This window comes from Gopherus evgoodei, unplaced genomic scaffold (assembly GCF_007399415.2).
Source record: "Gopherus evgoodei ecotype Sinaloan lineage unplaced genomic scaffold, rGopEvg1_v1.p scaffold_68_arrow_ctg1, whole genome shotgun sequence".
NCBI classification, from domain to species: Eukaryota; Metazoa; Chordata; order Testudines; family Testudinidae; genus Gopherus; species Gopherus evgoodei.
The window spans coordinates 66,518-89,778 of NW_022060089.1; the positions used below are offsets into that span (position 1 = coordinate 66,518).

The 23,261-nt window shown below is 43.7% G+C and overlaps 2 protein-coding genes and 1 long non-coding RNA gene across 3 annotated transcripts; 2 read left to right on the top strand and 1 right to left on the bottom strand.

Annotated features, from left to right (window-relative positions):
- Positions 1 to 974: 974 nt before the first annotated feature.
- Positions 975 to 1,910, top strand: LOC115643725 (olfactory receptor 51G2-like). Its single transcript, XM_030547723.1, has one exon. It carries the CDS (start codon positions 975 to 977, stop codon positions 1,908 to 1,910), a length of 936 nt encoding a protein of 311 aa, XP_030403583.1.
- A 3,109-nt stretch (positions 1,911 to 5,019) lies between these two features.
- On the bottom strand, positions 5,020 to 16,334 carry LOC115643726. The gene is made up of 3 exons (XR_003998361.1): positions 16,325 to 16,334; positions 14,520 to 14,521; positions 5,020 to 5,112 (listed from the first exon to the last, which is right to left on the bottom strand). It is a non-coding gene; the product is annotated as an uncharacterized LOC115643726 (long non-coding RNA).
- A 1,193-nt stretch (positions 16,335 to 17,527) lies between these two features.
- On the top strand, positions 17,528 to 18,463 carry LOC115643731 (olfactory receptor 51G2-like). Its single transcript, XM_030547728.1, has one exon. It carries the CDS (start codon positions 17,528 to 17,530, stop codon positions 18,461 to 18,463), a length of 936 nt encoding a protein of 311 aa, XP_030403588.1.
- The last annotated feature ends 4,798 nt before the right edge of the window (positions 18,464 to 23,261 follow it).

Sequence of the window (23,261 nt, forward strand, 5' to 3'; positions counted from 1 at the left end):
CCCAAGTCCTGCCCCTTCCAACCAAGGCCCCACCCCTTCCATGACCCCCAACCCCCCATGCAGCCAAGCCAGCCCTGCATCACAGCAAGAGGCCTTGCCCCAGACCAGTGCCCCAGGCCCACAGCATCCCAAGTTCCCAAGCCTCCCCGCTCCCAGGATGTGGCCCAGCCCCAGTCTTTCCGGACCTGGAGCACGGGGGCCAGGCAGCCATGTGGACCAAGCTGCCAGCACCAGCATTAGACAAAGAGAAGCCTGCCTTCCCTTGCCGTCCTTACCCTCCGCCTGTGAAGAAAACATTAACAAATGGCTTCAATGCAGGACAGATAAATACAATGACCGTTTTCACTATGCACTAGCCATGTGTTTACACACATCATGGGTACAATGGGCCACACTTGAAAATGGAGGGCCAGAAAGGTTGTCAGTGGAAAGGTCACAACTGTAAAATTGCACAGCACTCAAGTAGGCTGCCGAATTTCCAACCACAAGATATCAGTGGGCCCAAGAGCTTAACAGGTTTCAAACAGGGACTGGATGATTATATGAGTAAGCAGAAAATCCAATTACAGTAGTGAGGTCTTAACAGAAAAGCTCTTAGAAAGCTCTAAACTTTCCTAATTTATACTACAAAATATGTGTAATTAGTGGGTCTTGGGGAAAAATTTTCCTTGGGAGCAGGTTATCTCATAGCTGCCTATTTCAGGACTTTTTTCACCTTCTTCTGAACCATCTGGTACTGGGCATAGGATATGAGGCTCGATGGACTACAGGTCTGATCTAGTCTGGCACTACCTATGTTTCTATCGATGGTGCATATCCAAGACCATGCTTTAGCTTATCTTCCTTGAGTTCCTAGGAGTCTCTCGTACTGAGATCAGAAAGTTGTCTCATTAAATATCATCTAGTCTCATGGTTTATTTTTTTTTACTTTCAGGAGGGATATTTCAAAACTCCTCGGACCTGCCCAGTACATTATGTCAGCTGTCAATGACACCAAATTCAACTCTGCAGTTTTTCTTCTCACAGGGATACCTGGGAAGGAAGACATTCATCTCTGGATCTCTGTCCCCTTCTGCTTAATGTATGTTATTTCGATAGCAGGAAATTCAATCATTTTGTTCATTGTAAAAACAGATCCGAGCCTCCATGAGCCCATGTACATTTTCCTTTCCATGTTGGCCATCACAGACCTTGCCTTGTCGATAGCCACCATGCCTACAACACTGGGTATATTCTTATTTAACTCTAGGGAGATCAGTCTGGATGCTTGTTTTGCCCAGCTGTTCTTCATTCACTCACTTTCATTCACTGAATCATCGGTACTCCTGCTGATGGCCTTTGATCGATTTGTTGCTATCTGTAACCCACTGAGATATGCTTCTATCTTAACCCTGCCAAGAATTGGAAAGATGGGACTGGTATTTGTGCTAAGAGGGGTGTCTTTAATATTCCCACTCCCCTTTCTCCTTAAACGGTTCCAATATTGTCGAGCCAATGTCCTCTCCCATTGCTACTGCCTGCACCAGGATGTTATTAAGATGGCTTGTGCCGACATCACAGTCAACTACATCTTTGGCTTCTTTCTTACAGTCACCGTGGTGGGGTTGGATTCACTGTTCATCTTCCTTTCATACGTGATGATCCTCAAAACAGTACTGAAAGTCACGTCCCATGCGGAGTGCCTTAAGGCCCTGAACACATGTGTCTCCCACTTCTGTGCTGTCCTCCTCTTCTACACACCACGGATTGGCTTGGGTCTGATACACGGATATTGGAAGAGCTCTCCTCCATTGCTCAATCTGTTCCTGGGCTACATCTCTCTGTTTGTCCCACCACTTATGAACCCAATTGTGTATAGTGTGAAAAGCCAACACCTTTCTGCGAGGATAATCAGGCTGTTCATCAAGTGAAGGGTCATTTCATCACTTAGCTCCAGCTCCAGTGACATGGGAGATGAAAAACATGGGCCACGACCACCTATTCTATTCAGGACGTTACATCCGAGATGATGAGATCTAGTGAACTCCACTCTATAAAGAGAGGTTCAGACATGGTATAAGGCCTGGAAGAATGGGAAAGGGGCTGGTGAGGGAGGCTAGCACATTGGGGAAGGAGACCAAGGCAGGTAGCAGCTTTTACAATATGTCTGTGTTCATGGAGAGCCAGTGGACCAGTGTGATGATTGCTTATAAAGAGCTGTATTGGTGCCTGCTGCAACCTCAGAATTCCTCTTGATAGAGTCAATAAAGAGAAGGAATGTGGATGTTGTTTCCCATTATATCTGACCTGTCACCTTTCAGTCTCTGGTTAAACATCCATGAGCCAGGGAAATAGCTGAGAGCTGTTCTGCAGTTCCAGTCCTCACCCTTCCTGAGCACTCTGGGTACTGCGTGATACATGGGACTGCACCAGCTGTGCTCAGGAGCTACTTAAGTGACACAGTCACCCCCCTTTCCCTGTGCCCTCAGCCAGGGGCATGTGACTGAGTCGTGTCAGAGACATGATTAAAGCAGGAGCCCCAGGCTCAGTCATTTAGGCAGCTCCTCTTCCATTGATGACTGTGCACTGCACACCTGATGAGTCCACCCCCATCTGAGTGTAATGGCACCGAGGCAGAGTAGTGCTGCATGTGTTATTAGGAAATGGTGAAACTTTTGTGAATGAGGAGCCTATACAGGAAAGATGGGCTCCACCTAAGCCGAAATGGAACCAGATTCCTGGCACTTAAGAGTTAGAAGGTCTTAGAGGAGTTTTTAATCTAAGGTTTTTGGGAAAGCTGACAGGTGCAGACGAGCATGTCGTTTGGAGAGCGACATCCGTTAGAGAGGATAGACTAATGGAGATTCTCTATGTCTTAGTCAGGAGGAGAGGATGGAAGATGATAAAATACAGGAAGGATATGTTGAGAAACAATCAAATTAAAAAAAAGTCCCATTCATGTATATCATGTAATGCAGAAAGCTAAATAATTAGATGGATGAACTAGAGTGCCTCATATTAAATGAGGGCATTGATATAATAGGCATCACAGAAACTTGGTGGAATGAGGATAATCAATGGGACACAGTAATCACAGGGTGCAAAATATATTGAAAGAACACAATAGGTCATGCTGGTAAGGGAGTGGCAATTGAAGTAATAATCGTAAATGAACCAAACTCAGAATTATTATGGGTGGAAATTTCATATTCTAATAATAAAAATATAGCAGTAGGGATATGTTACAGACTACCTACCCAGGATGGTGGTAGCGACTGTGAAATATTTATGGAGGTCAGAAGTTTATTAAAATTTTAAAAAATCAATAATAAAAATAAGTGATTTCAACTATTCCCATATGGATTGAGTATATATCACTTCAGGACAGGATGTACAGATAAAGTCTCTTGACACCTTAAATGACTGCTTCTTGGAGCAGCTAATCCTGGAACCCACAAGATGTTGTGAAGGCCAAGTCTATAACAGGGTCCAAAAAAGAACTAGATAAATTCATGGAGGACATGTCCCTCAATGGCTATTAGCCAGGATGGGCAGGGATGGTGTTCTCAGCCTTTGTTTGCCAGAAGCTGGGAATGAGCGAGAGGGGATGGATCACTTGATGATTCCCTGTTCTTTTCATTCCCTCTGGGGCACCTGGCACTGCCCACTATCTGAAGGCAGGATACTGGGCTAGATGGACCTTTGGTCTGACCCAGTATGGTGTCTGTAGAGGTGGATAATAGCCCTGCCCTACCTCAAAGAAGTGATGAGAAGATAAATACATTCCAAAAGTGATGTGTGAATGAGCGTCAGAAACACAGGAGTCCTGTCAAGAGACTCCGGGCCAGATTCCCTCCCTGTCCCCTCTGTTTGTGCTGCCCTAGCAATGCAAAGGGACAGAAATGGGACTCAGCTGCCTCACAGAAGCACAGCTAGCTCCTAACCCAGCCCAGCCCGTTCACAGTAAGGTAACCACATTTTAAAGGAAAAAGAAGGATACAAGCAGAATCCCCATCCCCTCTGTGACCCTCATCTATGCTCCTCTTCTTCTCATTTGAGGCCCCCTCTCTGCCTCATCCCTTCCCCCAATACCCCACTCCTGCTCCTCCTCTTTACCTGAGACTCCATCCTCTCTTCAGGAGAGAAGCCAGATCTGGGCCATGGTAACGTCTGCTCAGGGATCCAGAGGCACTGCAAGGAACCCCAGACCCTCCACCTCTTCTTGGCATTAGGCTGAAGGGCCCAAAATGTGTCCCCAGCCTGTGTCCCCAGCCTCCAGGGTGCACTCTCTAGGGAAAGTGGAGAGTCCAGGCTGCCTATAGCAGTCTGGGCTCCCAGGGCAGCTCTTACCATCACCTGGATCCTGCCTAGCCGGGAGTAGGAGTCTTGGTGGAAGTGGTGGAGTAGGGGGAAGGGCCTGATGTGAAAAGATGAGGCAGAGATGAGGCCTCACAGCGGTGACAGGAGGAAAAAATACATTCAAGGATGTTCAGAATCTTTGAGATCCTAAGCTCAGGACTGTATCAGGGTTCCACAGAGCAGCACCTCTGACCTTTGTTTATAAAAGGCTTCCTACCAGAGCCCTTGTGACAGCTGCATTCTGGGAAGCCCCATGAATCCAGCCCCTTGGTGTGTGTGGCAGATACGGGGGTACTCAGGAGTAACAGTGAGGGGTAGGTTGTGGATTTATGAGGGAGGGTTGGAGCGTCACGGGATGGCTGGGAAGTTCAGCACATTTACCGGACTGGTGTCTGAGGTGAGATTTGGAGTGTCATGGAGTCTAACTGTCAAACAATGGAGCAACAGACATTGGGGCCTCATCGTAGATATCTGTCTGGGAGAAATCTGTCTGAGCACAAAGATCAGCTTCACAATTTGGCCCTGTGACATGGCCATTGCTCAGAACTATGATGACTGGGCCCAGGCTCACACAGGTTTCAGCAAAGGCTGCTTCCACAAGAAAGGGGCAAACAAATTGGAAGATTGTCATAAACATACAGCTAAGGGTACCATAAAATCCCTCTTTACCCTTTAAAGGGTTAATTCCTCCTTTACCTGTAAAGGGTTAAGAAGCTCAGGTACCTGGCTGGCACCTGACAAAAAGGACCGCTAAGGGGACAAGATATATTCAAACTGGGGGTGGGAGAGGCTTTTGTCTGTCTGTTCCATGGAACTTTGGCCAGAGCAAGATCAAAGAAGCAAGCCATCCAACTTCTATAGAGTTAGTAAGTATTTAGCAAGGAAATGTGTTTGATTTACTTTTATTTTGGCTTGTGATTTCCTTTGTAGGAGGAGGGAAGGTTATGCCTGGTTTTGTAACTTGAAGGTTTTGCCTAGAGGGGAGATCATAGAATCATAGAATCATAGAATATCAGGGTTGGAAGGGACCTCAGGAGGTATCTAGTCCAACCCCCTGCGCAAAGAAACTGGGAGTTGCTTGAGTCTGGATGGACCAGACCAATGCATTTGTTAAGTTAAAGTAAACAGCAATGCAGGCACCTGTGCTGATCACCCGGATCCCAGAAAGCCATATAATCTAGAGGGATTTGTGAATACAACTCCACATACAGCAGTAGCTTCTTAAAAAAGACATGAAAAAAACAGACTACTGGCATATGCTTCTAGGAAAATGACTCCGCTTGTGAGAAATACTTATTAGCCACCTGCTAGGCAATCAAACATTTTGCATTTCATTAGCCTAAATCCAACATTTTTGCATTCTATGCATACACCCTTCCAATTTTTCCTTTCTAACTGAGCCATAGATGAATAAGTGTCTAAAGCACACCTGGCACACTGGACCTTGTTATTGCAGGACAAAAATAACAGTGATCCCAGTGCGGATTCAATCTCCATTGCCACATGCTCTGTTATATTCTGGAAACCCTCATGTGTGTCCAGATATAAATCAAGAGAAACCATTAAATCAATTGTTCACATTAATGCCATCTCATCTAAAAATCACAGAACGTATTGCTCTTATGTTGATGAATCTAACTATCATGATCAAGGAAAATTATATGCAGAGTTTGGAATTTATGGTTATGATGGGTTGGATCACAGAAACCGCTTTGGGAACTGCCAGCTGATGTGTTGAGACTACCTCTGAGCCCATTTTCCCTGCCAGCTTAGGACTTCAGTACCTTGCCTTGCTTGAGCCAGACTGCTTGTCTGCTGCTAACACAGATCCAAGTTTCACTCAGATAGACAGCTCCCAATGGGGTCCAAACCCCAAATAAATCTGTTTTATCTGGTATAAAGTCTATACAGGGTAAATTCATAAGCTATTTGCCCTCTATAACACTGATAGAGAGATATGCACAGCTGTGTTTTGCTATGCAGCATCACAGCTACAAGATGGAGTTTGGAGTCACATGGACAAGTCACGTGTCCATGCATGACTCAGTTCTTTACAGGCCTATGCCATGGTTCACTTTAGCCCATTCCCAGGAAAGCTCAGATGTGGATCGGTGTCTATCAAAGTCCATTGTCAGCTTAAGTGTTTCTTGTCTGGGCACTTGCTGAGAATGGTCTTTTCTCAAGAAGCTGACCAAATCCTTCACTGAGGCTACTTAAAATCAAACCAGGACCTAGCCAATATTCATAGCTTTGAATACAAAAATGATACATGCATACAAATAGGATGAATGTATTCAGTAGCTCAAAACCTTTGCCGAGATATGTTACATGGCATATCTAGCGTAATTCTATAAAGTGTTATGGGATGCAATGTCACAATGTTATCCCTCCAAAATCAAATATCCATTCTACCAATGCCCTCACTAATGTAAAACCAAGAAAAATGGGCATGGTTTTATGTGGGAAATATCACACTCATGTATTCCACATTCTGCTCAATATCTGAAACTTTCTACAGCAACATGTGTATTGGAACAGTGCCAAAAACTGTCTACTACTACAAAGTGTCAGAGGGGTAGCCGTGTTAGTCTGAATCTGTAAAAGCAGAAAAGAGTCCATGAGCTGCATCCGATGAAGTGGGTGTTAACCCATGAAAGCTCATCCTCCAATACGTCTTTTAGTCTATAGGGTGCCACTGGACTCTTTGCTGCTTTTATTACTACAAAGAGCCATCCTTTGATATTTTTTTCAGATTCAGCTTGGGTATGTAATTCACTGACTAAATGCTTTTACTAGTATGGGATGCTTATGGATTTACATCCTCAGATGGAGCTCCACTTAAATATGCATCACTTTTAGAGAATATTGGCAAACTGCCTGTGAAGTATCCACTCCAGAACAGCGACCCATAATTCAGAAGATGCAAGATTGTAGTAAAATAGGGCCATATGCTCAGGAAAATCATCAAGTTGATTTATTAGCCAAAAAAAAAAAAATCCTCTAGTAGGATTCTATGGAAGAAACCCAGGCAAATAGATCCCAAGGAAAATTCAAATTTGACCCTGACAGGAGCAACAAGAGAGCAATTTAGCACAGGGGAACCAGATCTAAAAGCATTGCAGGCAAAGGATCAGGAAATAGTGAAAATAATCAAATCTTTGTCAAAAGCAAAAAAGGAACCAAAAGCTTGAAGTTGGTTATCACAAAATTCACCATTTCAAAAGTACAAATCAAAGTTGTATATAAACAAGGGGATGTTGATGTACCTTGGAGAACATTTTCCAGTGTGAGTAGTCCCATCCAAGTTATGCAGGAAAATGATTTACCTAGTACACAACACACTGTTAAGCAGGAGCGGCGCCAGGGTTTTTGGTGCCCTAGGCAGGTGTGCTTCCACGCTCCTGGTCTTCGGGGCACTTCAGCAGCAGGTCCCAGAGCAAGTGAAGGACCCGCTGCAGAATTGCCATTGAAAACCCGGAGAATGAAAAGACCACCCCACTGCCGAATTGCCGCCAAGAGCTGCAAAATTCTGCCCTCCTAAATCCTGGTGCCCTAGATGACCGCCTAGGTCGCCTAAATGGAAGCGCTGGCCTTGCTGTTAGGAGAACATCAAGGGGTAAATAAAACCATGCAGTGCTCTACCTCCGTGACTTGGTGGCCATGCATTTAAGCAAATGTGCAACAGTATTGTAAAAATGGTTTGGTTTGTGCACAAAACAACCCTATCCCCACAAAAAATTGCACTCTTAAGATCTCAAATGCATGAATGCTCGTGGCAAGCTTTACAAATTGATTTTGTGGGACCTTTCCCAAAAACTCAAAAAAGAAACCAATACCTTTTGGTCATTATTAATCTGTTCTCTAAATGGATAAAAGCATTCTCTTTAAAAACAAGCACTGCTTTGGCTACAGCAAAACTCTTAATTTATCAAGTCTTTTTTTTGCTGGGAACTCTCCGGTAGGGTAAAGTCAGACAAAGGAACACATTTCATGGAACAAGTGTCCCAAAAATGCTTACAATTGTAGTTGAACAAAAATTGTATATTCCATACAGATGTCAATCATCAGAAATAGTAAAGTGAAAAAATTGCACCATCAAACTCATGCTGCGAAAACTAATAGATGTCAGTTATGTAAATTGAAAAAAAAAACCTCTTCCTTACTGTAGGAATCTAGAGGGGGGAGGATGTAAAACATATATTCCAGGGGAAGTTCACTCTTTGCCAATCAGTAATTAAACTCCATATGGATCATGGGAAAACAGAATCAAATGTCAAAGCTCAATAAGAATTTAAGCAATACTCATACATTCTAAAGCATAAGAATAAGGAAAAATGTAAAGCCAGTATCCAAATTAAGGTTTTGGATAATGTCAAAGTTATACATACACATTTTAAAGTAGAGCTAAAGGCAATGATAGTGGGGGGGGGAACCCACGATTCATAGAACTCAGTGCAATGTCCAGTATTACAGAAAGGCCCTCCTAGTGATCTCACTGCCACACCTAGGCCAAGGGTACTAGTCAAAGAAGTACAATTCATGAATAAACTTGTTTTATCTCTCTTCTTTACCAGCGTGTTTTGAGTAACGTGTCTGGGGAAAATCTCAGCTCTGTGTTCAAAGGCTGTTGCATATCTTTCCCAGTGTACAGACACTTGTGCAGTGCAAGGCAATATAATTCTGGGTTTATACGCCAGCAAGGGTACACGGCAGGGGAGCTGGGAAATTGACTGTTGTCTTCTGCCTGTGTACGGGTGGCTTAGGGAGAGCACTCAGGTATCTTAGTTCAGTGTGTAGCAACACCTACTGTTGTGTTGGGTGATCACAGGGTCTGGAGAGGCCGGCTTATCACCGACAAAGCAGAGTCAGATTGGGCAACTCAGCTTCCTGGGTTCATCAGTAATCTCCATTGAGTCCAGAGAGATTACAAATGACCCCAGGAAGCTGAGTAGCACATACTGCCTCCTCAGACACACTGGAACCTACATGGCACATAATTGTGACTTTGCACCCCATAATGCTTTATAGAAATATGCTTAAGAATGTATATATGGAATAACTGGGATATGTTTTATGCTACATATGCCATGTAAGATATCTCTGTACAGGTTATGATCCACTTAATATATTCATCCTATATGTATGCACGTATCATTGTTGTATTCAAAGTTATGAATGTAGGCTGTGTACATGCTTGATTTTAAATAGCCTTAGTAAGGCATTTGGTTAGTTTCTTTAGAAAGGAATTTGCAAGTCAAGTGGCTCATCAAGAAACACTTAACAGACAATGGATCTTGGAGGCTCCAATCCACATAAGAAGTCTACCTGAGGACATTCAAGGTAGCATGTGAACAATGGCTACTACCTGTAAGTTCTGAGTCATGCATGAACATGTGACTTGCCCATGTGACTCCAAAACTCCATCTTGTAGCTAGGATTCTACACAAGGGGGAGGGAGGGGTTTCCACCCACAAGAGAAAGTCTATTTAAACCCCTGGAAGTCCACTCCATTTGGTCTTAGCCCCCAAAGGTTACCTGAAAGAGGCTGGAACAAAGGACAGTAACCACGGGAGTGTGAGTGATTGCTGGACCCAGACTAGAAGGAGGCTAGTCTGTAAAAGAAGTTTACTGAAACATCTCTGAGGGTGAGACATCATCTGTAATCACTGTCTTACTGTATTAAGCATAGACTTACGTGTTTTATTTTATTTTGCTTGGTAATTCACTTTGTTCTGTCTGTCACTACTTGGAACCCCTTAAATCCTATTTTTTGAATTTAATAAAATCACTTTTACTTATTAATTAACCCGAGTATGTGTTAATATCTGGGGGAGGAAGACAAATAGCTGTGCATATCTCTCTGTCAGTGTTATAGAGGGCAAAAAAAATATGAGTTTACACTCCATAAGCTTTATATTGGGTAAAATGGTTTTATCTGGGCTTTGGACTCCATTGGTAGTTGGTCATCTGAGTGTTAGAGACAGGAACACTTCTTAAGCTCTTTTCAGGTAAGCCTGTAGCTGTTGGGGGACGTGGTACTGACCTGGGTCTGGGTTTGCAGCAGGCTAGCGTGTTTGGCTCATACCAGGCAGGGCTCTGAAGTCCCAAGCTGCCAGGGGAAAAAGCCTGTTCTGGCATTTTATATCCACCACCTATGGTCCCCAATATTCAGTTAGCTCTTCTTTTGACTGCCTCTGCACATTGAGCAGAGGTTTTCAGAGAACTATCCACAATGACTCTAAGATCTCTTTCTTGAGTGGTAACAGCTAATTTGGAACCATCATTTTGTATGTATAGTTGGAATTATAGTTTTTCAATATACATTACTTTGCGTTTGTCAACAAAAAAATTGCGTTCCCCCAGTCATCAAGTTTTCTGAGATCCCTTTGTAACACATCACAGTCTACTTTGGAGTTAAGTATGTTGAATAATTTGTCTCGTCTGCAAATTTTGCCACCTCATTGTTTACCCTCTTTGCCTGATCATTTATGAATATGTGGAACCGCAGTGGTACCAGTACAGATCCCTGAGGGACATCATTAGTTACCTCTCTTCTGAAAACTGACCATTTACTCCTACTCTTTGTTTCCTCTTTTTTAACCAGTTACTGAGCCAGGAGAGAACCTTCCTTCTTACCCTATGACTGCTTACATTTCTAAAGAGCCTTTGTTGTGGCAGAACTCTTGGGTGAATATCAACTAAGCTACCTGAATGTTTTATTCCTAAATCACTCAAGGATAAACAGGAGACAACAGCCAATTTCCCAGTTTCCCAGGCTGCACCTTTGGTGGAGTATAAACCCAGATTTATACCATCTTGTACTGCACATAGATCTGTACCATGCAAAATCATGAATATAGGTCACTTTCTACTCAATGTGTGATAGATGGGCAATGATCTTTGTTTGCAGAACTGAGATTATGGATCCCCAAGAGAAACTGGAGGCTTTTCATCTGCCTCTCCCTCATAATATAATGAAGGTGGCACTGACGGAGTCTATGGCTGCACTCTGGGTATAGAAAGATCAATACCTCCTGCCCAGTCTATGGCTGGGGTATTGTGCCCATCAGCTACTCTAACCAGCCTTCCCATTTCTGTGCAGCCCCCTCCACCCTGTACAAAGCCTCTTCACCAGATACTGCGAGCAGTGACTACTATGACAGGTCCTGGTAGGACTTCTCTGATGAACCTGTGCTAGCTGGGAGCTGGAGGGGGTCCTAGAGCAGTTGTGGAAGCACAAGGATTGGGGTGCCCAGCTACCAGTGGTCACTGAAATCTGTTATAACTTCAGGTCCCCCTGGATCCTGGGGCCTCCTGTTATGCCTCAGGGACAATTGCAGAACTCAGGAGGTCATCAGGTCCAGACTCTTGTGATCATGAAAGATCAAAGTATTTTCTAAACCATTCCTGACAGGTGTCTGTAACCTGCTCTTAAAAATTACAATGATGGAGTTTCTATAACCCCCTGGGAATTTATTCCAGCACTTAGCCACCCTAAAAGAGAAGAATTTTATATCCTACTGGAATGATTCAAGGAAATTTCCAAGTATGCAGCATTGTAGAGTCTTCCTTGTCCTCTGAAAAAAATCTGATCCTCTATTATTCATTATTAAAATTATTATTATTACAAGTATTTCTTTCAGATGGATAACAGCTGTGACAGCATCATCATTACTACTCAGCTGGCCCTGAGGTAGCTTTGTGACTAATCAGAGCCATACAAATAGTGACAACAAGCCCGGATTCTAGGAATAGAGCCTGCAGCAGGGCTGGTCCAGCAGTCCCCTTGGGTAGCATCACCCCACATTCCCTGTGATTTTGCCGCCTGCAGTTTGCAATTGACAGTGACGGGGGTTAATGTTGGTTCACACAAAACCAAGCAGCTGAGGTTCCCTGATGGCCAAGTGGCCCCCAAAGGAATGTGCAGACATGCTTCATAAAGGCAGCTTCCTTCCTATCTGAACAGATACTGCCTGTGCTACCTCTCCAATGACACCTTGTCCTTTAGAGTGAAGACTTCTGGTGTCAGTGGCTCCCCTTCTAGCAGGAACTGGGTATGTTGGCAAGTTTCACTATCTTAAAAATGCAAAGTGAAGGGAACAGGCGGTGCAGCATCGGAGGACTCAGCTGGGCTGTCAGGGTGACTCATTGAAGGGCTAGTGGGCTGGTAACACTGGGAAGCTTGGGAACCGCTCCACTACACCTGCCCATGCTCCTCAGGGGGTTATTGAAGCTGCACACAAATCTGACATCCCAAGCCAGCATGGAGTGTTAAAAAACTGCAATATCCCAAATGAGGTTTTCTATGTGAGTCTCATTTCTGGAGGTGCAGTGTGCTCTGGGCCCAATCCTGCCAGGGGCTGAGTGAAAGGAGACCCCATAGAATATCAGTTAGTAGTTCAAAAATTGCCACAGGTTTATTTACTCCTGGAAATTTAATCAGCAAATGCATTTTCAAAGATTTTATTATTTGGGTTTGTTTTGAAGGCAGCAATTCAGAGCTGCGCTGCTCTATGATAACAGGTCAGATAGGGGATATTTCTGTTCCCTGACTGGCTGAGGGCTATAGCATCTCTGCTCTGTAGATACCACTAAAAGTTACAGGACTAACTGCATCTCCCACCCGTCCCTAGTATCTGAGTGCAAGACGTCAGGGAAAGTAACCTTCCCTCTCATGGGGTAGAATCTCACAGTCCTCCCACCCTCAGACTGAGTCCTGCAGTTCTTCTCTTTGGGAACCTGTGACTAGTGGTGAGATGAGTGACCAGTCAGCCTTCTTAAACCAAACTACTCTTTAATCTGAACAGTAGAAATAAAACGTAACATGGGAGAACTGAAGGGTTTTCAAACAACAGTCTGTACACATCTCTAACCCCAAGCCCTCCCACTCTGACAGGGACCCAGGCAGGGCAAGGCCTTCAGACATCCCCAGAGGTGTCTGTGCCTGTCAGTGTGAAGAGCTTCTCACAGCAGCTGACCCACCTCTGGACAGACTCCCAGCTCTGGCAAATCAAGCTGTGTGATGTGGCTGGAGCCCAGAAATAGGCTCTTCCCAGCTTGTAGATCCAGTGTGTTCTCTCAACCTCCCTGGGGTGGTTACCGAGCGATGGCTTTTCCTGAGCTGTTGCTTCCCTTCCTGCTTGTTTCCCAGCAACCTGCTATTGAACTAAGAAGAGCCACAATGGTTGCAGCCAATATAGCCATAACGTCAGCAGCCCAATAGTTAACCCAATGTAGCTCTACAGCAAACAGCCCAACAAGTGGGTTTAACATACATATTCCTTATGGTAGCTCAGCTACATGTTTCACAGTATGACATTCCCGGATGCTATGGATTTTATGAATACAGGACATAGACAAAGAGAGAGAGAAAAAAAAACAGAGAGAGAGAGAGAGAGAGAGAGAGAGAGAGAAGTGCAATAGATGACTTTCCTGTGTGAAATGACGTTCTATTTCCATGAATACTCCTGCATTTGACTTTGAAATCCACTTCCTGCAAACCCTCATCATGCCTGAATAACAGGTGCTGGGTTTACTACACACAAGAGAGTGAGAGCTCAGGGAATGAATATTTTCCATACTGATCCCAGTGGCTTTTATCACTCCGGTTACAGGCTGCAGACTGACAGCACAGAATCTGAGGAGAAGCAGTCAGCTATTAACACAGAGACAGAGGAGCTACTAGACTTTTCTTTGCTGACTAGCGACTGATTGAGGGCTGAGACACTGCAATCTGTTCAGGTTCTGAAGAAATCCAGATGATAGATACTACATTTAAAATCATACAATCACAGAATCATAGGGTTGGAAGAGACCTCAGGATGTCATCCATTCCAATCCCTTGCTCAAACCAGGACCAACACCAACTAAATCATCTCAGCCAGGGCTTTGTCAAGATAGGCTTTAAAAACCTCTAAGGATGGATATTCCACCACCTCCCTAGGTAATGTATTCCAATGCTTCACCACTCTACTAGTGTAATAGTGTTTCCTAATATCCAGCCTAGACCTCCCTCACTGCAACTTGAGACCATTGCTCCTTGTTCTGTCATCTGCCACCACTGAGAACAGCCAAGCTCCATCCTCTTTGGAATCCTTCCCTTCAGTTAGTTCAAGGCTGCTACTCAATCCTATCTCTCTCTTCTCTTCTGCAAACTAAATAACCCCAGTTCCCTCAGCCACTCCTTGTAAGTCATGTGCCCCAGCCCTCTAATCATTTTTGTGTACCTCTGTCACTTCTCTATCCTGAGAAATCATCTCTGAAAGAAGATCAGAGGAGAAAGAATGGCTTCACGTGTGTACTAAAGAACAGATGTGTAAATGTCATGCCAACAGTTTTCATTGTAATACAAATATTACAAATAAAAAATTAATGACATGCCTGTATATCAAAATCCAGCAACAAAGTTGTTGAAATCTACAGGAAGGAAAAGTAGTAAGTTTGCTAATTCATGGTTTTAGCATTAGAAAGTATTTCAGAAGTACTTCAGATACTGTTTGCAATGGTTTGTGTTATTAACTCTTTGTTCAGTGAACAGTTGTATGATATTGTCTCCTGGTAACCAACCAAAACTAGTTTCTAACACTTATATTCAGGGTTGTGCACTCAATCACTCTGCAATACAGGTGCAACACTTTTAAAGAAGTCCTAAGAGAATAGAACTGCCGGTCAGTGTTTCAGCAAAGAAGCAAAGAGTAAAGCTAAGGTGCAGGAAAGGGGAGTGTAGTAAGGATTGTATGTTATTTACATCTTTCATCTCATACATGAGCATGGCTGAAGTAACTTGCACCCTCAGCTGGATATCAGAGTAAACCTAGTGTTTGCTCTATTCACTCATTTGTGACGCCAACCCCTCCCCTGCCAATCTGCCTATGTTAGCTTGTGACTTGCCAAATATCTACAGAACCTTGCATGGGGAAAGGATGCAGATCCTCTGAGGATAAAATGAAGCCTGTAGGATGATCAGATTCTCTGGAGTCCATCAACATTGGTCAGACAAAGCACTTCAGCTTCTCTTGGAGCGATTCCTCTAGGTCAGAGTGTATAACTGGGAGTATTTGGTAGAAAAATTTAATCGGGTGCGGTTATGGTCGAATCTACACATGTAAATCTATAATGATGCAGTTGAAGTCATTACTACTGAACTAAGAAACTGGCCCTAAAAATTTATCTTTCTACTGCAAAGACACAGTGGCTTAATATAGAACCTGAGGCATGGAGAAAATAATATAGTTGTGTATATAAAAATTAGACAAGGAAACCATGGGTAGTGGTGAACCCCTATCGGTGGCAGGCAAACCCCATTCCCATCCCTTCCACATGAGGCCCCACCCCTTCCATGGAGCCAAGGCAGCCCCCTAATGCAGCAACAGGCCATGTCCCAGACTAGTGCCCCCAGCTGCGAAGCACCCCAACTTCCCCAGCCTCCCCCCCACAGTGTGCAGTGCAGCCCCAGGCTTTCCAGCCCTGAAGCATGGGGGCTGGGCAGCCATGTAGACCCAGCCTACAGCTAAAGTACCAGACCAAGAGCAACCTGCCTTCCCTTGCCTACTTACCCTCCGCCCATGAAGGAAACACATTAACAAACAGCTTCAGTGTAGGATACATAATAACACTGACCGTTTTCACTTTGCACTTGCCATGTATATACACGTCATGGTGCAATGGGCCATACTCCAAAATGGAGGGCAAGAAAGGGCATCAGTGGAAAGACCTAATATGCCTAATTTGGAAATTATTTTGGCAACTAATCTTTGATTACCTGCAGGTAACTATGCCTAGTGGTCTGTGATGGGATATTAGATGGGGAGCGATCTGAGTTACTACAGAGAATTATTTCCTGGGTATTGGCTGGTGAGTCTTGCCCATATGCTCAGGTTTTAACTAATCGCCATGTTTGGAGTCGGGAAGGAATTTTCCTCCAGGGCAGATTGGCAGAGGCCGTGGACGTTTTTAGCCTTCCTCTGCAGCATGGGGCATGGGTCACTTGCTGGAGGATTCTCTGCAGCTTGAGGTCTTCACACCGCGATTTGAGGACTTCAGTAACTCAGACATAGGAGGTCAGACTAGATGATCATAATGGTCCCTTCTGACCTTAAAGTCTATGAGTCTATTAGTCTATGAGTCACAACTGTAAAATCACACAGTGCTCAAGTAGGCTGTGGAACTCCCAACCACAAGATATTGTTAGGCAAAAATATTCTCCCCCCCCCACAAGAATCAGGCAAGCACAGACAATATTGAAGGAGGTTTGTTCATAGTACCGGGAAGACTCAAAAGCAGCTTCAAAAATATGGTACCATAGAGGCCAGTTATATACATTTTCTTATTGATTCATTTGCATTTATTTGTACATACAGAGACAAACATTACAAATCAAGAGAGAACCCTGAACAGAGATAAAAATAGGAACAGTACGCCCATAAAGAGGTTATCCTAATTGCATCAAAAGTTTATGACTACCTTATGGGAGAAGGAGGCGGGATGGGTGGGTAGGGATGAGTGCTTACAGATATCCGGTGAGCTATGAAGGGAGAGTTTGTTCTGTTCTAGGAGCTGAGTTACTAGGCAGGCATTGACCATATAAGCTTATCAATTGTTTACAATTGTCAATGTCCTTGCTACTAAATTCTACTAAAGCATTCTTGCTTGTTCTGTGTTTTGTATCTTAGTTGTAGGCTAAATTTTGACTTTTGCTTATAAATATCAATAGGCCCAAGAGCTTAACAGGTTTCAAACAGGGACTGCATCTTTATATAAGTAAGCAGAAAATCCAATTACACTAGTGAAGACTTAATAAAAAAGCTCTCAGAAGGGCTCTATACCTTCCTAATTTATACTACAATATACGTCTAATTAGTGGGCCTCGGGGAGAAACTTTCCTTGGGAGCAGGTTATCTCATAGCTGCCTATTTCAGGGATTCTTTCACCTTCTTCTGAACTATCTGCTACTGTGCATTTGATTCGAGGCCAGATGGACTACAGGTCTGATCTAGTCTGGCAATGCCTATGTTCCTATCGATGGTGTAAATCCAAGACCATGCTTTAGCTTATCTACCTTAAGCTCCTGGGAGTCTCTAGGCTTGCACTGAGGTCAGAAAGATGTCTCGTTAAATATCATCTAGTCTCATGGGATTTTTTTTCTTTCAGGAAGGATATTTCAAAACTCCTTAGACCTGTTCAGGACATTATGTTAGCTGTCAATGACACTGAATTCAGCTCTGCAGTGTTCCTTCTCACCGGGATACCTGGGCAGGAAGACGTCCATCTCTGGATCTCTGTCACCTTCTGCTTAATATATGTTATTTCAATAGTAGGAAACTCAGTCATTTTGTTCATTGTAAAAACAGATCCAAGCCTCCATGAGCCCATGTACATTTTTCTTTCCATGTTGGCCATCACAGACCTTGCCTTGTCGATAGCCACCATGCCTACAACACTGGGTATATTTTTGTTTAACTCTAGGGAGATCAGTCTGGATGCTTGTTTTGCCCAGCTATTCTTCATTCACTCACTTTCATTCATTGAATCATCAGTACTCCTGTTGATGGCCTTTGATCGCTTTGTTGCTATCTGTAACCCACTGAGATATGCTTCTATCTTAACCCTGCCAAGACTTCGAAAGATGGGACTGGTGTTTGGGCTAAGAGGGGTGTCTTTAATATTCCCACTCCCCTTTCTCCTTAAACGGTTCCAATATTGTCGAGCCAATGTCCTCTCCCATTGCTACTGCCTGCACCAGGACGTTATTAAGATGGCTTGTTCAGATATCATAGTTAACTACATCTATGGCTTCTTTCTTACAGTTACAGTGGTGGGGTTGGATTCACTGTTCATCTTCCTTTCGTACGTTATGATCCTCAAAACAGTGCTGAAAGTCATGTCCCATGCGGAGTGCCTTAAGGCCCTGAACACATGTGTCTCCCACCTCTGTGCTGTCCTCCTCTTCTACACACCACGGATTGGCTTGAGTGTGATACACAGATTTGGGAAGGGCTCTCCTCCATTGCTCAGCCTTCTCCTGGGATACTTCTGTTTGTTTGTCCCATCACTTATGAACCCAATTGTGTACAGCATGAAAAACAAACACCTTCATGCGAGGATAATCAGAGTATTCTTCAAATGAAGGGTCAGTCCATCACTTGGCTCCAGGGCCAGTGACATGAGAGATGAAAAACACAGGCCACGAGCACCTATTCTATTCAGGACCTTACACCTGAGGTGACACAATCTAGTGAACTCCACTCTATAAAGAGAGGTTCAGACATGGTATAAGACCTGGAAGAATGGGAGAGGGGCTGGTGAGGGAGCCTAACACAGTGGGGGAAGGAGACCAAGGCAGGTAGCAGCTTTTACAATATGTCTGTGTTCATGGAGAGCCAGTGGACCAGTGTGATGTTTGCTTATAAAGAGCTGTATTGGTGCCTGCTCTGACCTCAGATTTCCTCTTGACAGAGTCAATAAAGAGAAAGAATGTGGATGTTGTTTCCCATTATACCTGACTTTTCACTGTTCCATCTCCAGTTAAACATCTATGAACCAGGGGAAAAACTGTAGAGCTGTTCTGCAGTTCCAGTCCTCACCCTTCCTGAGCACTCTGGATACTGCATGATCCAGACTGCACCAGTTGTGGACAGGAGCTATTTAAGTGACACGGTCACCCCCCTTTCCCTGTGCCCTCAGCCAGGTGCATGTGACTGAGTCGTGTCAGATACATGATTAAAGCAAGAGCCCCAGGTGCAGTCATTTAGGTAGTTCCTCTCTCATTGATGACTGTGCAATGTGCACCTGATGAGTCCACTCCCATCGGAGTGTAATGCCACCGAGGCAGAGCAGTGCTACATGTGTTATTAGGAAATGGGGAAACTTTTGTGAATGATGGAGCCTATACAGGAAAGATGGGCTCCACCTAAGCCAAAATGGAACCAGATTGCTGGTGCTTCACATTAAGTAACTTGTAGAGCAGTTTTTAAACTAATGGCTGGAAGAAAGCTGACAGGTGCTGAGGAGCATGTCGTTTAGACAATGACATCTGTTAGGGAGGATTGATTAATGGAGATTCTCTAGGTCCTGGTAAGGAGGAGAGGATGGAAGATGATAAAATACAGGTAGGATCTGTTGAGAAATAGTCAAATGAAAAAAAAAGTCCCATGCAATTACATCATGTAATGTAGAAAACTAAATAATTAGATGGGTGAACTAGAGTGCCTCATATTAAATGAAGTTATTGATATAATAGCCATCACAGAAACTTGGTGGAATAAGGATGATCAATGAGACACCGTAATACCAGGGTACAAAATCTATTGAAAGAAGAGAACAGGTCATGCTGGTGGGGGAGTGGCACTATATGTGAAAGGAAGTGTACAATCAAATGTAACAATATCGTAAATGAACCAAACTGTACAATAGAGTCTCTATGGGTGGACATTGTGTGTGCTAATAATAAGAATATAGCAGTAGGGATATATTAATGACCACGTACTCAGGTTGGTGATAGTGACTGTAAAATGCTCAGGGAGATAAAAGAGGCTATTAAAAAAATCAATAATAATAATGGGGAATTTCTACTGTCCCCATATCGACTCGGTACATGTAATTTCAGGATAGGATGCAGAGACAGTTTCTTGACACCGTAAAGGACTGCTTCTTGGAGCAGCTAGTCCTGGAACCCACAAGATGTTGTGAAGGCCAAATCTATAACAGGGTCCAAAAAAGAACTAGATAAATTCATGGAGGATAGGTCCCTCAATGGCTATTAGCCAGGATGGACAGGGATGGTATTCTTAGCCTTTGTTTGTCAGAAGCTGGGCATGAGCGACAGGGGATGGATCACTTGATGATTCCCTGTTCTGTTCATTCCCTCTGGGGAACCTGGCACTGGTCACTATTTGAAGGCAGGATACTGGGCTAGATGGACCTTTGGTCTGACCCAGTATGGTGTTTGTAGAGGTGGATAATAGCCCTGCCCTGCCTCACAGAGGTAGTGAGAAGATAAATACATTCCAAAAGTTATGTTCGAATGAGGAGTCCTGGTAAGAGACTCAGGGCCAGATTCCCTCTTTATCCCCTCTGTTTGTGCTGCCCTAGCAATGCAAAGGGGCAGAAATGGGACTCAGCTTGCACACAGAAGCACAGCTAGCTCCTAGCCCAGCCCAGCCCGTTCACTGTAAAATGACCACCTTTTCAAAGGGAAAAAGCGGGACACAAGCAGAAGCCCCATTCCGTCTGTGACCTCCAACTATGCTCCTCTTCTTATTTGAGTCCCCCTCTCAGCCCCATCCCATCCCATCCCCCAATACCCCACTCCTGCTCCTTTTCTTTACCTGAGACTCCAACCTCTCTTCAGGAGAGAAGCCAGAACTGGGCCATGGTAAGGGCTGCTCAGGGATCCAGAGCCACTGCTAGGAACCCCATGGTTATTTTTTAACAACTTTTCCTAACACTTTTTTTCTGATGGTTAATAAACCTGTTTGTTTTAGGAAGGCTGGGGTGACTGTATAGTGCTTGTCACAAGCACCAGAAGGGAAGAAACAGAGGAATGCTGCCAGACATGCATGGTGAGAAGCATTTAGCATAGATGGGTTATTGTTCCCAGTTCAAAGAGTGGAACAATTCTGAGATTCCTCCAGAGACAGGAGGGTAAAGGGACCATATATCCTTGTTTTTCTGTGACAATCAGAATTCTTCTTGATGAGCATCTGTCCTTGAATTCCTTCCAATAATAACAATAGCAACTTATTCAAATTGCAGCCAAGACAATGATTCTTAGAAGCATAAAATTAAAAGCCGGAAGGAGTGAATAGTTTATCTAATCCAGAGATTTTCAAACAGGGAGTGTCAGAACCCCCTTGGGAGGTGCAGAATGTATTCGTAGAGGGGGGGATGTAACAAGCTTTAGGGAAAATGACCTTCCTGTGCACATCAGGTGTGATGATGATTTTTTAAATAGGCTCCAGAGGTGATACTGGCAATACAGGCCTAACTTCAGCACCAAGCAAATTGGATCAAACTCTAGTAAAGAGCAGAATTATCAGCCACATAGATGAACATGATTTGTTGGGGTAGAATCGACACAGCTTTTCAAAAGGAAATCATGCCTCAACATTCTATTACAATACTTTGAGGGGGGAACAAACATGTGGTCAAAGGTGATCCATGGCATATAATGTACGTGGATTTCAGAAAGCCTTTGACAAGTTCCATCACCAAAGGCTCTTAAGAAAAGTAAGCAGTCATGGGGTAAGAAGGAAAGCTCTGTCCTGGATCAGTAACTGGTTAAAAGATCGGAAACAAAGGGTAGGACTAAATGGTCAATTTTCTGAAGGGAGAGAGGTAAATAGTGGTGTCCCCCAGGGGTCAGTAGTGGCAACAGTTCTATTCAACATACTCATAAATGATCTGGAAAACGACTTGTACAGTGAGGTCGCAAAATCTGCAGATGATGCAAAATTACTCAAGATAGTGAAGTCCAAAGCAGACTGCAAAGAGTTACAAAGGGATCTCACAAAACTTTGCAACTGGGCAAAAAAATGTCAGATGAAATTCAGTGTTTGTGATAAATGAAGTGTGTGTGCGTGTATGGGGGGGAACACCCTTTTATGGCCACCCAGCCAGTCAGTTAGCTATAGAAATCCTTCTTAGTAGTGGTATTCTACTTGCCTTACCTGTAACGGGTTAAGAAGTCTCACTGAAATGCTTAGGTAAGAGGAAGTGAGTTGACACCTGACCAAAAGAGCCAATGGGAACACTAGAAACTTTTAAAATTGGGGGAAAAAAAAACAAAACAAACCTTCTTCTATGTGTCTGTGTGGTTGTTCTCCGGGCTGGAGAGACAGAGCAGCAGATATGCTGTAAGAATCTTGGGTCAGGTATAAAAATTCATCATTTATCCCTAGAATTGCTCATTTGGAACTACAGATATATATATATATAGGACAGAAAATGTTTAGCTCGACACAATGAATTTTACCTCTTAATTTTGGGCTTGTGGTTTCCTCTGTGCTAACATAGGTACCTTTGTTTTCTTTTGTAACCCTTAAACTGGACCCCAGGAAACCCATTCTTGGTGTTCAATCCCTGTCAGTTGCTCCTTTAATATCTAGCAACAGCCTGATTATTCAGATGTGCTTTCTTTCTTTTTTTTAAATGAAATTTAACTTTTTTAAGAACATGATTGGATTCCTGTGTCTTAGGAGGTTAAGAGGTCTGTGCATGTGTTTTTCAGTTAGCTACTCAAAGGAAGAAAGGGTTCCAGGTTCAGCTGGTGGAAACAGCTGATTTCTTTTTCTTTTCCTTTTCTCGGCTCTTCCCCAGAGGGGAGGTGAAAGAGCTTGAGGGTGCCCCACAGGAAGGAATTCCTACGTGCGTCTACCTGGGCCCTCAAAGGGGTTCTGCACTTGGGTGGTGGGAAGCCAGGGGCCTATGTAACCTTGGGAATTTAATACAAGCCTGAAGTGGCCAGTATTATTCTTCAGAGTCCTTGTGGGCCCCTACCTTCTGCACTCAAAGTGCCAGAGTGGGGAATCAGCTTTGACTGTGTTGATAAGTGCAAAGTAACGCACACTGGAAAACATCATCCCAACTAAACATACAAAATGATGGCTCTGCGTTAGCTGTTACCACTCAAGAGAGAGGTCTTGGAGTCATTGTGGATAGTTCTCTGACAGCTCCTGCTCAATGTGCCGCAGCAATCAAAAAATGAAGAGAATGTTCGGAACCATTAAGAAAGGCATAAATAAATAGACAGCAAATATATTGCATCTATATAAATCCATGATGTTCCCACACCTTAAATACTGTGTGCAGTTCTGGTTGCTCCATCTCAAAAAAGATTCATTTGAATTAGCAAAAGGACAGTAGAGGTATGGAACAGTGAGCAGAAGAGAGATTAAAATGATCAGGACTGTTCAGCTGGGAAAAGA

Coding starts and splice junctions, on each gene's coding strand:
- LOC115643725 (XM_030547723.1), top strand. CDS start 975: ATGTCAGCTGTCAATGACACCAAATTCAACTCTGCAGTTTTTCTTCTC.
- LOC115643731 (XM_030547728.1), top strand. CDS start 17,528: ATGTTAGCTGTCAATGACACTGAATTCAGCTCTGCAGTGTTCCTTCTC.